Here is a 15,916-nt window from a genome sequence, read left to right as displayed (position 1 = left end):
AAATGGGGTGTCAGGAAAAACCGCAACCCAGTTAGTGCGTATCGAAGGCCTTATGGCAAAAGGGCAAGAGGAAGTCCAAGTACAAAAAAAAAAAAAACACCAGAAGCAGTAAAGTGACCTGTGGTGTGATGGAGACTAGTTTCCCACCTCTTGGACCTATGTGCGGCCAGAGGAGCCACTCGAGGTGACTTCCTGTGGCACCTACGCCCGAGTTGGACGAGACTTCTGGGCCTGTGTCCACCCAGGCGTCCTATTGGATGAAGCACGGGGATTGACGTGTCCACGCATACCCCGATGCACACCCATGGGAGGCGGCGGGGAAATTACGTCACATCGTGACTCATCTCCCGGGAGCCATCCTATAAGAGCCGAATTATGCAGCTCTCATTATGGTGGCGGTTCCCCATCCGAGCAAGGTGTTCAAGCGAGTCAGGACTTCTAAAAATTGGTGAGTCATTTATATCCATGACTATGGACCCCATCTGCATTACTTGAGCAGTGAGTACTACATTTTAAAATCTTTGATCTTTTTTCTAGCACCGAGTGTTCTTGCTATGAGCTTGAATAGTGCTCACCAATAGGGCTGTTCCTACCTATATGTCCCTATTGAATACATGCGGATTAAAGACTAGTTCTCAGGTATTCACGCTGCAAACATATTTACCCTTTTTATTTTATCTTATGGGTGCTGGTGGGGTTTATCTTTACCTTTATTTACTCTAAGCCTACCCGCTCGGTGCATAATCCTTATTCATGAACTCTATCCATGAACTATATAATGCATGACCTTTTACTACCTTCTCTATCTGCCTTGGAGGTTTAAGAGTTATTTTGCCACTTTCCTTTTCATAATTACTCCGTGCACCTGGGTGATTTATTCTCAGCGAACAGTATCTTACCATCATGACCCATTTCTCTAATGCAGATTTGGCTGGATTTACAAACCAGTAGGTCCTAAAAAATAGTCTGTTTTCAAAGAAATTATCTATAGACAACTTTTACACACCTGGAGTCCATCCGCAATTTGAACACCTTTCTCGTTAATCCTACGCTGTGGGTCTACTAACCTGTCCCACGGTACTACAACAAATATACAGGTATGCATATTCTCACATTTATGTTGCGACTTTCCTAGTGATCTATATCCATGTATACATTAGGTTGACCTACTCCCATATACAGGATGGTCTCCCCACATATGGTTCCATTCTGGGCACTCCTGTTCTCCAGACTGCACAAACCCCCGTAGCCTCAAGTGAGTTAAGACTGTCTAGCCATTATATCATTGTACATATATAATGTTTCCTTGTGTGGTGCATATGTTTAATAATTGGTTCTGTATCAATATTGGTCATCCTATATATTTTGGATACACCTGTTTATATGTACCATTATGTTTGAATGATTCTTGTCCATTTTCTTACACAGAAATATGATTTAAGCTCCTGATAAAGCTTTATATAAAAGCGAAACATGTTGAGTACTGTAATTATCCACCATTTACTGCTTGAATGCAAAATCATGGGACCCTGACGGACAACAGTTATCCCAGCCGTCACCGATTACAAGGCCCTATTTGTGATTTTGTAGGATATTACTCTTTCAACCCACATATATATCCTGTGTATATTATTACATGTACTGTTTATTGTTGTCCTCTTATATGAGGTATATGCACTTTTGTTGCTGATTTTAATAATTTCTTAAATTGTGTTTTTTATCAATTGTGCCTCTAAAGTCCTTGCCTGATCCAATCCAAACAAAAACCTTATGATGCAACATCTGGTCAACCATCTGAGACTAAGCTCTGAATAGTTTTAGTGCCAAGTCTGAAATATTTTACACTGAAAAAGTAAATTTCAAACATACCCAGGTTGCTGATTGGCTTTAAACATAAAACATGTTATTCAGGATACACAATGTAAACTCAAACTTTGAGACTATAGTTAACAGCCAAAGCAGAGACAGGCAACCCCATCTTGCCTGTCCATGTAGCTGGCTCCTATATAGGGCACAGGCATTGCTGGGTCATAGGCCATACCGCTGAAGGGATCTTCAGGGTCTGGTTTGATGAACCACAGCCCTGAACCTGTATAGAACTATGCAGCTAACTACATGGGTAGCACTCAGGTGAGTGCTTGAGACAACATTAGACCGTTCAAAGCATGGGTTCCGGGTATGGTTCCAAAGGTTTTACTGAGGGCGCACTGTTCCAGATACACTGCTTATACAATTGAAAACAGTAAAAATCCAAAATAAAACTAGTTAGGCCGTGAGGGATTTTCCTTTGAGAAAAAGAGAGCCATCGGTTAGGACACTAATAAACTGGATCTCATGGAGTGGAATACGGTTATAATGGGGACATGTCCTCAAAAGCTTTGCCAGTGAATAATCACCTGAAGTTAGGAGCCCATAACCTGAGATCTCAACATAAAGCATGCGTTCTGTACAGGGCCTACAAAAAACAGGCAGCACACGTTCAGTACTTTTCCATGCTGGCTAAGGAAATCAAAGCGCTTACCAGACAGCATTGCCCAGAGTTCCTGTACTGGTTTCCCCTGAACCAAGACTGGAGGTAATTTACCCAAGGCAATTGAGCATAGTTCCATGTGCTGTACTTTAAAGCATGCTATAGAACACTCCAAGTGTTCAGGCTACTCCTTGTTGATCTTTCTCTCCCAGTCTTTCCAGGCCTGAAGTTTGCAGTTCTTTGCTGGTCACACAAACTACTCCCACACAGAAGGGAAAGTGACAGAGGTATATCAAGCTGCACATTCACAGAATCATAGTACCAAGGTCATCAAATATGATGATATCATGAAGTACTCCGATACACTGGTCAAACTTGGTTGAAACAAAAACGGATGTACTATTTATTGTCCATGCAGCAGCAATTAATGTGTAGTGTGAATGGATCCATAGCATTTGCACTACAAGTTAGTGCAAATTGCAAAGGGAAAGATGTGAACCACTCATTTCTAGTTTACTCATTTGAATAGGTCAAAACAAAAAAAAAAAAAAAATTCAGTTTTGTTCCCCCCTACCCCACTTAAAATCCTTCAAGAAAGTTTTGCAATCAAACCCAATGGAAATCTAATGTAATGCAATAGTGTTTGGGCTCCTGGAGTACTTTTCTTTGGCTCCCGTACCAGCACTGGTGTAGCAGTATCTCCGCAAATCCCACAGGCAAATATTTACAAAGCTGAATTCAGCTAGTGTTTTGGCAGGTGATCACTAAAGGCCCATGACCAAAATCTCATGAAAAGCAGCATAGAAACTGCAAGCAAAGGGGAGGGAAAAACACTTACCATTAGTGTTATCTCCATATAAGTGGATATGAAAGCCGTGTTTTCCATCAGTCAGGCCAGTGATGCGTCCTTTAACATTTACTGGTCCATTTCCTTCCTATGTTGAAAGAGAAATCTTAATAGCATGCAGCACAAACCTATCAGAAACATGCAACGAATACACAATTGAGAGACTATTGCTAGTCAGACCTTTGATACTATCGCTACTAATAAGTGACAGGACAACCTCTCAAACTGTCTGGCCTGAAGAGGTCAAGCTTACAGAAGAATCCTTTGAAGCAGTGCGTCAACTAAACACAGAACATTAGGACCAATGCACGTGGGCTTTGGAGTTCAATTTGAGAGCAGCTTGTCCTTTGTGTGGGTGGAACAAAGCAAAACCAATGTGGACTTGCTCTCATGCTGAACCACCAGCCCTAATACACCAATAACTTTGAACTGAAAGTACGTAAAAGTTTGAAATCACCTATGAAATTTTAGGAACCACATTTTGTCACCTTTTCTCAGGCGACGTTGAGGTAGAATCAAGATATTCCTTTATTTAGCACAGGATTAAAAAAACAAGTGTCCTTGGTGAAGTGTGTGACCTTGCTTACATGTCTCAGCCCTGTGGACCTTAATCATAGCTATGACTTAAGGCCCACACAGAGCCGAAATGTGTAAGGACCCTTTCTTAAAAGAATATAGCCAAAGCAATTGTGGCTGTAGGTCACAGGACTGCAGTTTATTCTGCACTCCTGTGACTAGCTTGCTGACAGGTGAAACCGAAAGTCAGCTGCCATAACTCAACTGGTCCAGGCTTGGGAAAGATCACAACCGTATGGTCAGGATCCACCCAGAAGCCTGGACAGACACCTGGCTCAGCCTTTGCGATGCGCCGAGAGCCAGTTCCTCCTGTCCCCTCCACAAAAAATAGCTGCTGACTTAAAAACAGCCACTCACCTTGTCCCATGATCCAGCAGTGCACTCAACCCAGCCGTTTTACTCCTCGGTCCTCCCTTGGCAGCATCTTCACTATGGGCACCTGGATGTGACAGCTTGCAGCTTCACAGCCAGGTGCCCACTGTGCATTGTGAATAGTGGATGCAGTCTTCTGTGACCTGTTGGTGTCCCAGAAGAACTTCTGTTCTGAGCAGCGCTCGGCAATAGAAGTGGGAGGTGGGTACCGCCCCCCCCCCCCGTAGTCCTTTTGGGTGGCGTTCTGCTTAAGCAATCAGCAGTGTGATCATGCAGTTCTCACTACAGAGCTAGCAGGGGACAAATGTAGCATCGGATTAGTTGAGGGGAGTCTGCTATTTAGTTGTGTGCGCTCTTGACAAGTTTGACATTTACTTGATGCAACCACATTTTATATATTTGACAAAAAAAAAAAACCTAATTTGGTACAGAATGCTGCATGTCTAGTTACACTGACAAAGGGCATGACAGAAAAAACTAAAGTAAATACGGCCCCTTTCACACGAATGATCCAATCCACCTGTCAGTTTTTTAGGTGGACCTGATCGGATTCTCCATGCACCCCTATGGGGAAGCGGATGTCAGCAGACAACCGCTGCTATCTGAAATCTGGACAGATGGAAACCCTATTTTCCATCCGTCCAGGGGATTGGACGAGAACGGACAGGCGGTCCTTTCTCAGCTGAATTCCCCACAGAGAACAGCGGGGATCTGACACCTCCCTCTCCGCACAGTGAGCGTAGGTGGAGCTGTCATCCGCCTGCTTAGCAGGGATGGGCAGATTGATCCCCGCTGAGCAGCACAGAGTCAGCCGATGGAGGCGGACCGTGTGGAAGGACCCTTCTGGTATTGCGGTGGCTAATCATTTCCCCCCCTGCATTGTGGTGTGCTGCAAATTGGAAAAGCAACGAAAGGGTGCCATCAGCACTTTGATGTGTTAACAGCCCATTTAAGATAGGTGGGCTGCCTTTACAGTAACTTTGTATAAAGTAGAGGTGGATTAGAACACCTATAAGGTTTTTATTGCAGTCTGTGCCTCCCATTAGTGAGATTCACCCCATTTGTCTGTTTTATTGCCATCATTGAAAGTAAAAAAAGCCAAAAATTAAATCCCAATTTTCTTTTACTCCAAACACTTGGCGCAAAAAAAAAAAAAAAATAAAATCAATCGGCCCCTTTTACACAAAGTTCCGATCAGGTGCACCTGTGTTTTTCAGGCAGACATGATCAGACCATCCATAGCTCTATGGAGCGGCGGATGTCCGGGACACGTGTCCACTGACACCATCCGGGCCACCAAAAACAGACGGATGGGAACGAGTTCCCCATCTGTCCATCGAATCGGATGACTGTCAGATGGAAACGGACAGGTGGTTAATTTCCATTTGACCTCCCCATAGAGGCGAACGGCCTGTGTCTGCTCTGCATAGCAGAGTGGACACACAGACCTGTCATCTGCATGCTAAGGATAAGCAGAGAGATCCTCCACTGAGCAGGCAGATCTGCTGGATGAAGTCTGCCCTGTGCGAGGGGCCTTTAGTGCCGGTTCACATTTGTGCGATTGCGGAGATCGCATGTAATTCGGAGCGCACTGCTCCTAACATGCAATCTCATGTGCAGTGCGAATTTCAGCCATACACTTTGTATGGCTGAATTCACACCGCATCTGCAAAAAACACACATGAGGCTTATTTTTATCCGCAGCAGAATCGGATCACAGTGGTTCACACTAGTGCGATCCAATTCTGTGCGAACTTGCAGATCACACTGCGATATGCGATTGCAACTGGGGGTGTCGTTCTTTTAATTGACACCCCCTGCGTATCGCATATGGCAGTGTGAACTGCCAGAGGTGCAGATGCAATGCGGGACCACGCTGCATATTCGCAGCGTTCCCGCATCGCACAAATGTGAACCGGCACTTATGCCTCAAAAATTATATAAAATTTGGGAACAGTCTTACATGACTTGTCAAAGTGTCAACACTGAAAACGGCCTTGACAGGAAGATTGACGCTGTTAGGCTCCGTTCACATCTAGGCGTTTTTGGGGCGTTTTTCTGCTCTTAGATCAGCTCTCAAAACGCCCAACAAGACAAATCCTATTCATTTCAATGGCCCCTGTTCACATCTGAGCGTTTTGACGCTGTATACAAAACGCCCAACGCTCAAAAAAGTACATGAGCTTCTTTTTGGGCAGATTACAGGCGTTTTCAGATTGAATAGAGATCAATGGAAAACGCCTGCACAAAAATCGCGGTAAAAAACGCTGCAAAAATCGCTGTAAAAACGCGCGAAAAAAGCTACGCTCAGGTGTGAATGTAGCCTTAAAGCTAATGAAATAAACACAGAACTCTGAAGAAATTACTCAATGCACAAACTAATGGGGGAAAAAAAAAAAAAAAAGCAGAGTCATCATGACATTGCAAATTCAACTCTGCCATGAACAGGACAATCCCGATAACACAACCTAGCACGGAATCACTTCCAACTTTAATAAATCAGCCTTTGCAAACACAAGCATTTAAAGGGTAACTTTAGCATGAGTACTCAACCTGCAGCTGGAAATCCAAGTCCTATCATGCCTCTGCCTTTAGAAGTCATGCTTTTAACAGTCAGTGGCTTGCAATGCCTCATGGGGCTTTTATTTCTGCAACAGCTAGAGGGCCACACTGAAGCATTTGCTATAGTTTACATAGCTCCAGCGTAAGATCCACAGGTGCTCCCATGGCCACCTTCTGTCCTTCACCCACCTGCACCTTCAGGCCCGGTTCACACTAGTCCGGACTCTAAACCACAGCAGTTTAGTGTGCGGGCATCAGCCATTTGGGACCGCAGTGCTGTGCAGCAGGGAGTGGTCATGTCACCGCAGAGGCGCACTGTACTTGCTGTGCGGTGACATGCAGGTCCATCCAGAAAGGAGCAATATTATGAAACATGTTGCATTAAGGCTGCATTCACATGTTAGCGTATGGATCGCGGGCAGAATAGCCCTGATTCCGCCCGCGATCCGGAAATCATTGCAAATCACGGGACGCCTGTGCGTTGCCCGTGATTTGCAATAGCACCCCAAACGCTGAGCGATGTTGCCGCGATTTCCGCCTGCCGAATCGCGGTAACATCGCGCAAAAAAAAAAATCGCGGGATGCATTACGCCCAAAAAATTACAAGAGCTTCTTTGGAGCGTAATGCGCCCCGTGATTTTTTTTGCGCGATGTTACCGTGATTCGACAGGCGGAAATCGCGGCAACATCGCTCAGCGTTTGGGGTGCTATTGCAAATCACGGGCAACGCACAGGCGTCCCGCGATTTGCAATGATTTCCGGATTGCGGGCGGAATCGTGGCGATTCTGCCCGTGATCCATACTCTGACATGTGAATGCAGCCTAAATTACACAGCTCTGGACACAAACACTGCGTATCTATGGGGACATTCAGCAGGGGAGGATTATATTTCCATTCAGCAAGGGAAATATAGATTTTTGAAATATTTGAAAGTTCTCAGTACATTTGATGACTTGATGAACGTCATTCACATAAAAGCAAACCAAATTTTGATATGCAATATTTCACTTTAAATACTCAAAAACAAACATTACAAAGTTTGAAATGTCAGTCCACCAAGTTTCCCATGTTGCTTAATTTTCTTGTCACTTGGGCAGAAAACGAAAATTGATTCGACTCCACTGGCAACTGGAAAATTAAGGGCACATGCAGTCCTGTGTTTTTGTTCTGCATCAACTACACATAGATAGTAGTAGGGTATATGGTTTCCAATGGTATACCAATGCAGTCAGCGCCAGAGCTTTCTAGTTAAAAAAAAAAAAACAATGTACATGCTGCATTTTTACTGAACCGTACAGAAAAGCAGTAAAACATTTAAAAATCGCACCGGAATGGACATGTCCAAATGTAAGGTGAAGAAAAAATGCATCAAAAACCTAAATCTAGAAAACACATCTGGACTGTTATGGTGCAAACTGGCTGCAATTTACATCTTAAAACATTTAGAACAAAATCCTACTTCTGTATGGTCAGCTTTAGTTTGTAAGCAGCCTGGTTAGACAGGTTTTTCCACCTCAGCTGACAATTGTAATGGACAGCGCTGGTCTCTGGCAGAAGGGGGTTCCTCTGCAGAAGAGCACAGCAATTCACAAATAAAAGTTACCCAGTCTGTAGCTCCGCGTCCATCAGCGGCTTTTACATAAAGCCCCATCACACATCATCTTCCAGTTTTATCAACCACTTGGCGTCCACCCTTTTACAGCAAGAGAGATTCCAGACCTGTGCCTACAGGTCCGAGCCGATTCACAGCAGAAGCCGATCTGCAGGTGCTGGGGACCCGATCTCCGGCACCCGCAGATCGTTGGCAATACACAGAGAACTGCGATATTCCTATGTTAAAGGGAGGGGGGGGGGGCTTGGGGAGAAGGGATGGATCCTGTGTTTCCTAGAAGGGACCAGAATGTATTACTTCCCTTAGTAAAAGCAGCAAACTACACAAACCACTGGCTAGGCACAATTAACCCTTCGATCGCCCTAGATGTAAATTCCTTCCCAGCCAGTCTCAGAGGTACAGTGACAGTATATTTTTATCAGAATATCTCTGCAATATTGCAGTCCCACTATATGTCGTTGATTGCTACCAATACTGGTATAAAAAAAATTCCAAAAATATGCCATAGTTTGTAGATTGGGGGGGGGGGGGGATAATTGATGCCACGGAGTAGGTCTGTGCTTTAATGCCTAGGGATGCAATGGTGTTGCTTGCATTCCCTTGTTGGCAGTCCCATAGCTGTCTGACAGCTGCTGCTGCCAATGCGAGATCCATGCAAATGCCTGGCCCACCAAATACGACCTGGGCGAGTAAGTACACACCTGTGGATGTCATATTGGGGAGCTGTTCCCCTTGTCCCAACAGACAAACCGGGATGCCTGAACTCCTGTTCATCCCTATGCAGGTAAACAGCCCTGCACATGGCACGAATCAATTCACCCTGTGTGAATGAGATCCAAGGCCCCTTACACAGGGCGGGCTCAGTTGGATTTCGCCTGAGCTAAATCTGTCCGCTGAGCAGGTGGATGGGCTGGTCTGTGGCCACTGCTTACACAGAGCAGACACAGCCCGCTCTCCTTTATGGGTGGTCGGGTGTAAATGGACCAACTGTCCGTTTACACCTGACTGCCATCTGATCGATGGATGGGGGGGGGGGGGGGCACAGATTCCCATTTGTCTGTTATGAGCCGACAGCATTTGATGTCAACAGACACTTTACCCAACTCAGAGTGGCGGATCTGTGTAATATGAGCATCTGCATTAACTTCATACATGAAATCTGCAGATAAATTCAATAGAGTGACCTCTTGCCACTATGAACAAACCGGCAGCAATGGTTACTCATAACAGTGACAAACGACTATTGGGGGGGGAGGGGGGTAGTGGCTCTGCTGTTGTAATCCTCACAGAACACCCATAATTTAGGTTTCAAAATGGGTGAAGCTACAGTCAGCTTTAAGGGGTGTGTTCAGGGCACAACAGGGACACTGGTCGAAATGTATATTCTTCATGGAAGGGAAAAAAAAAAATTGTAGGGCTTATTTACACCATCACAAAACCAAAAATGACAAATGCATGAGCTGCCAATGCAACAAAAGGTGCCATAGTACATGCAGAATTTCTGGCAGCATACTGCGCTCCATAAGCTGCATTTGGGTGCCATTAAAGCGGAGTTCCGGACTCTTTCTTTTCCCATTCCTGTAGGGAAAAGCATGTTAAAGAACTGGAGTGAACATTCAATTTTTTTTTTTTTTCGGGGTCACTTACCTTATTTTAGGGGCATCTGTCCAACTTACTCCTTCTGCGGCCCCGGACGTCACTTCCGGTTTTTGCATTGCGTCCTGGGAAAGGTGTCATCCATCCCAGGATGCAATGGGAATGGCTGGCCGCTAATCTGATTGCCGATCGCAATCTACAGCGTATGCGCGAGATTGAGATCGGCATTCTGGGTAGCCAGAAAGCACGAAGGGGGACACAGTGGCTTCAGACACGCACACCGGAGATGGCCTCGCTCTTCAATCAATTTTAAAGGTAAGATTTTGTCTATATTCATTTACTGTACTCTACTGTAGTGTGGGTATAGTATTAGTGTAATTGGCGATAGCTTAAGATTAGGGGGGTATTTTTATCTCAAAAATGTTTGTGGCCGTAACTCCGCTTTAAGAATGAATAGCAACACAAGTAATGTGTATAGCCACACTTTACCACAACGCAAGTGTGAATGGGCTCTTACAGATACCAAGAACATACACTACACATGCCCCACATGAGTGTAGATCTATAGTTCTTTCACTAGGCAAATAAAGGTGGTTTTGTAGTACAGGCATACAAACATTTCTTCTATAACAAAAATCCTACCTTGCCAGCTTTATTTAAACTTTAAGTGCCGGTTCACACTGTTAGACATCGCATGTGATTTGCACCACACTGCTATGCAAATCACATGCGATGAGAATTTAGCCATACAGATTGTATGGCTGAACTCACATCGCAGTCAGACCAAAGTCGCGCCAGACCCTTTTCTGGTCTGCATCACATCGGATAACATGGGTGTTCACACCTATGAGATCTGATCTCTGTCCAAATTGACAGATCACACTGCGATACGCAAACTAATCTGGGGGAGTTATTAACTTTGTATTGACACTCCCAGCAGTTCACATATGGCAGTGTGAACTCCCTGCGAGTCAGGCGCGATAAAGTAACCCACAGTGAATTCGCAGGGTTCCCGCATTGCGCCAATGTGAACCGGCACCAATTCTGCTTTACCATTCAGCCTAAAAGCCATTCACAAAAAGCATTTTCTCAGATCCACACTGAGTGCAGGAAGCAGCTACAGTAAGCTTGGCGTATACATCTGATTGGTCCTTCCTGTATTTCTTGCCTGTTCTGTCCCTTTGACCCAGTTTTGTTGAGTGTAAAGTCCAGAGAGCAGCATGTGACAGGTTACTGTCTGTGCAAAGCTTAGAGGCCTAGCTGGGGTCCTCTAATCCCTCTTCACAGGGATGAGATAAAAGCCTTCTGCTACTGGGGGCATGGAGGGGCAGAGAAGCCACTATATTTTCATATATCATACAAGCCAAAAGAATGAAAGGTAACAGCAATCTCCTTATGACTAAAATAGTCACCAAGTCTTCAGCTCCCAGGTGTACGCTTTCTGCAAATTGAAGCTGAACACTGAAGTAGGTGGAGGCCAGCTCCTTGCCAAGGGAGGATTAAGAAATACAAAGCAGTCCAGGTTATGCAACCTGAATCCCCAGAGTAGAAGAATATGCAGAAGCTTATGCAAGCACCTGACATGGTGTGCAGATGAGCGCACATGTAATTATATTTCAATTTGCAATAAAAGTATGAAAAGCAGCAAGAGTCAGTTCAAGTTCACTAAACGTCATCCTCAAGACAGAACATTTCCTGAAGTGACCCTGCTGCTACAGTAAGATCAAGACATTAAGCACATTATAAAAGAAAAATCCTCTGGGGGGGAAGTGGGGGGTGCAGAATAGAAACATCAATCTTCTATAGTGTGACAAATTCCACTGGTACCAGTGCCCTGATTATGTGTGTGCATATCCCCTGTCACACTGCGTGTCCACCCATGGGCACTAAGGAAAGGGTGCCAGATAATGCCCGCAACCCCAGCACCCATCTGTCAAACTGGGAAAGATGTCAGAGGTGGGTGGGCAGTGAGTGTAAGGGAAGCCCTCGGTCAGAATGGCAGGCGCACCACACATCACAGCCCTGTCTACTGCAGGAGGATGCCGTTTGCCACAAACAAGCGCTGTATCCCGCTCCAGCAGGGAGCAAAGCCACAGCCTCAATGACCGCCCAGCATGGGGAGACCGAATCCAGACCACCGCTGCTGCATTGTAGTCAGGCACCAGGACGCAACTTCCACGACCCAGGATTTGTTGAGCCCTGCTGAAAGGAATTCCATCCAGAGCCCCCAATTACAGACTATCATTGTTACAATGTATAGTCTGGGTGAGTATGAAGAAAGGTTGCCTTAGCGATGTGCTGCGGGTGCCAATAAATTAACAGCACCCCAAGCATTTGTGGGTACCATTCTGCAATTTGGTGCAGCGGTTACTAAGTAGTGCATGCGTTGGGTGCAATTTCAGTCAATTTCAATCTTAATGAATGTGATACAAAACTGCACTACAGGGGAACACTGCGTTCCTGTGTGATTCAAATGTCAACCGGCCAAACATCAGTCAACTGCAAGTTTACACCTGGCTGATCCCGGTGGATGCAGAGAACTGCAGTAGCGGCTGGTACTACACCTTGCCACCTTCCTAGTCCTAGACCAAGCAACTACCCTGCTGCATAGTAACTACAGGGGGTCACTTGCTCGGCTTACAGAGAAGGCTTTAAATTTGGCACCTTTCAGGGGAGAGGGGGCGGGTAGCTGGTTTTGAGGTACCTGCGGCAAGCTAAGCCAGCAGTTTCGCCCCCCCTCCTTCCCCCACCACCAGGCCATTCACACATTTCCATTTGCAGTAGGCAACTGGCTGTGAACCTGCAAGGCTTCACTGCTGGTTTCCTTTACTCAAAATGGTGGCAGCAGCACCCAAAAGCCGAAAAAAAATCAGCTTGGGTTAAGATACCACTGGATCCCTAGACAGGCAAGTGTCCTAAAATTAAAAGTCAGCAGTTACAGATTTTAGCTGCTAACCTAATTTTTTCTGAAGGAGCCTGGAGCGCCACTTTAGGAGGGGGAAGATGGCAAAATACAGCACAGCTTTGCACCCCCCAACTATACATTCAAACAACCTAAACAACCCCCCCCCCCCCAAACCACACATCTAAACTCCAAGTACCATTTAGTTATGAAAAGTAAAAGCAATCCCAAATTTTTGGCTGACACCAGAATATAGGAAGCCTTCCATTGGGGAGACTGGTTCCCCAGAACTCTCCCCCTTCGGAGGGATTTCCTTTCACTTCCTGCTTCAGCTATGAGATGTGAAGGGAACACCGATGACAAAAACCCAGACAGCGGCTCTAACCTTCTCTTACTGATCCAAACCATCCCCCTCCCGTGTTACGCTTTTACCTCTTGCGGTTGAACCGCCCATCGTAGATCTACTGCAGCAGGGCTGCCTCACTGCACCAAACCAAGTACTACATAGGTGCTGCCGTTGGCTGCAGAACTGTTGATTGGTCACTGGCACCCGCCCATCAGCCTTGGCCATTACCGAAGAAAGCCCTGTGTGGGTAAACAGGGCTTTCTTCTGACGGCAGAGAGGTGATTTTTCTTCTTCCTGCAAAGCACATTGCTTAGTAAAAACACACAGCAACACTGGCTAGGCACACATTTAACCCTTTGAACGCCTCTGCCAACCCCTTCCCAGCCATTGTCATTAGTACAATGACAGTGCATCATTTATATCACTGTATTGGTGTCACTGGTTCTCAAAGTGTCAGTTTAGCGTTTGATTTGTCCACTGCAATATTGCAGTCCGGCTACAAGTTGCTGATTGCCGCCATTACTAGTAAAATAAAAAAAAAAAAAAAAAAAGAATAAAAATGTAAATTAAATAAAAACCTCCCTAAGGCTCCTTTCACACGGTCCTCTGTCCAGTGCGGACCGATCCATCGAAGACCGCTGAGCAGGCGGATAGCAGCTCCGCACTGTGCGGAGAGGGAGGTGTCAGAGCCCCGCTGCTCTCTATGGGGGAAATGGACCGCCTGTCCGCTCTCATCCAAATCCGATCCCCTGGACGGATGGAAAATATGGTTTCCATCCGTCCGGATTTCACGGAAAGGATCGGATGGCAGCGGACATGTCTCCGCTGACTTTCGCTGCGCCATAGACATGCATGGAGGATCCAATCAGATCAGCCTAAAAAACTGACAGGCGGATCTGATCGGATCGCCTGTGTAAAAGGAGCCTTATTTGTAGACAAACCGTTACATGGTTATTGGGATTTTTTTTACCAACTATATGTAGCAGAATATATATTAGCCTAAATTGATGAATTCGGGTCCTTTCACACGGGTGGTCCGTATGTTCGTTTTTCATCCCACCCGCTTAGGGATAAAAAAACGGACATATTGCATGTCAATGGGATAGCGGATGGTCATCTGCTGACATCCGATTTGCATCCTTTCCGATCAGTTACTTTTTTTTTTGGAATGGAACAGAACCCTATTTTTCTTTCATTTAAAAAAAACAGAACGGACACAAAAACAGATGTCAGCGGTATAATCCGCTGACATCCGCAATCCCATCGACATACATGATCTCCATTTATCATCCGCAAACGGATGGGATAATAACAGACATACGGACCGGAGGCCACAAGTGTCACCCGTGTCGGAAAAAAAAAAAAAAAGTGCCAGAGCGGATCAAAAAACAGTCCGCTCCGTGTGAAAGGACCCCAAATTAGATTTTTTTACATTTTTTATTGAGCGATTTATAGTAGAAAGTAAAAAGTTTTTTTTTTCTTCTCAAAATTGTTTTTTTTCTAGCACAAAAAAAATAAAAATAAATAAAATGATCAAAACCTTTGCAATTTTTCCCACAAATAGAGCTTTTGGTGGGAAATATTGCAAAGGTTATTTAGGTACAGCGTCGCACAACCATGCAAGGGTCAGTTAAAATGCCGTATCGCAAAAAACGGCCTGGTCATTAAGGGGGTAAATCTCCTAAAGGGAAAGTGGTTAATAAATGCAGAGGTATTAGGTTACTGACGTGGGCACGTATTACATGATTCTAAAGAGGTGATGATTCTGTACATCCAGGAGGCCGCCCGCGCCATAACAGGTATGCAGCCCGCGCCATAACAGGTATGCAACAACCCATCCAAGCAGCATCATGCACTTCACATTAAAAAAAAAAAAAAAATTATATATATACAAAATCTAAATTAGAAAATGCATAGCCACTGAAGAGAACTCCATCCTAAAAGAACATTTTTTGCAGTGTTAGTTTGAGGAGAGACCCCAATCACTACCTATGCGGGGGAACTACAAGTCCCTGCAACCCCTGATGTGAAATCACATGGTGATCACAATCTCAACAAGCACTTACACGCAGGCGAACCACAGATACCAGCAAATCCACAGTTGCCAGGCAATGCAGCACTAATGACACCCAGAACAGCATTAAGAGGAACACGTGACAGCAATGACGGTTCCCGCCTCCCCCCAGTCCAGGGGCCCCCAATGTACACCAACCCGGGGGCCTAAACATGACTCAGCAGGCCGGAGCGGCCTTGCCATGCAGCGGACAGAGAAAACCTCACACTCCGTGCATACACAGAGAGATACTTGCCTGCTGGAAGTGCACCACACCGGTCACCTCAGTGCCTCCCTTCAGTACAGCTACACACTTCATGTCTTCTACACACTGCGTACTAACCGGAAGAGGGAGGGATCCCGTCCTTATATAACCCCCTGACGTCACCGGCGCCGCCAGGGAGTACCATCCAATAGACACACAGATCCCGGGGGCACAAACCAATGGAAGCCTAAAGAGGGGCACGTGAGGTCACCCGCTTCAGAGACTGACAGCTGTCTTTCAGAGGGGGGCGGCTGAGGCGGTGGGGGAGGAGTTACTAAACATGAACTTCGCCCCAATCTTAAGAATGAAGTAAA

At 45.5% G+C, this 15,916-nt stretch overlaps 1 protein-coding gene across 1 annotated transcript in view; it reads right to left on the bottom strand.

Annotated features, from left to right (window-relative positions):
• SOD1 (superoxide dismutase 1) overlaps positions 1-15,672 on the bottom strand; it is a 40,660-nt gene extending 24,988 nt beyond the window's left edge. The window contains exons 1-2 of the mRNA XM_082248392.1: positions 15,590-15,672; positions 3,309-3,401 (exon numbers count right to left, since the gene is read on the bottom strand). Of these exons, the coding sequence (XP_082104518.1) occupies positions 3,309-3,401; positions 15,590-15,656 (160 nt within the window). The 5' untranslated portion in view covers positions 15,657-15,672. The remainder of the gene's footprint in view (positions 1-3,308; positions 3,402-15,589) is intronic.
• Positions 15,673-15,916: the final 244 nt, after the last annotated feature.

Source organism: Pelophylax lessonae (assembly GCF_965119305.1).
Source record: "Pelophylax lessonae genome assembly, chromosome: 2".
Classification (NCBI taxonomy): Eukaryota; Metazoa; Chordata; class Amphibia; order Anura; family Ranidae; genus Pelophylax; species Pelophylax lessonae.
The sequence above is the reverse complement of the archived record's forward strand: the minus strand, read 5'-3'. Positions and strand labels throughout refer to the sequence as shown.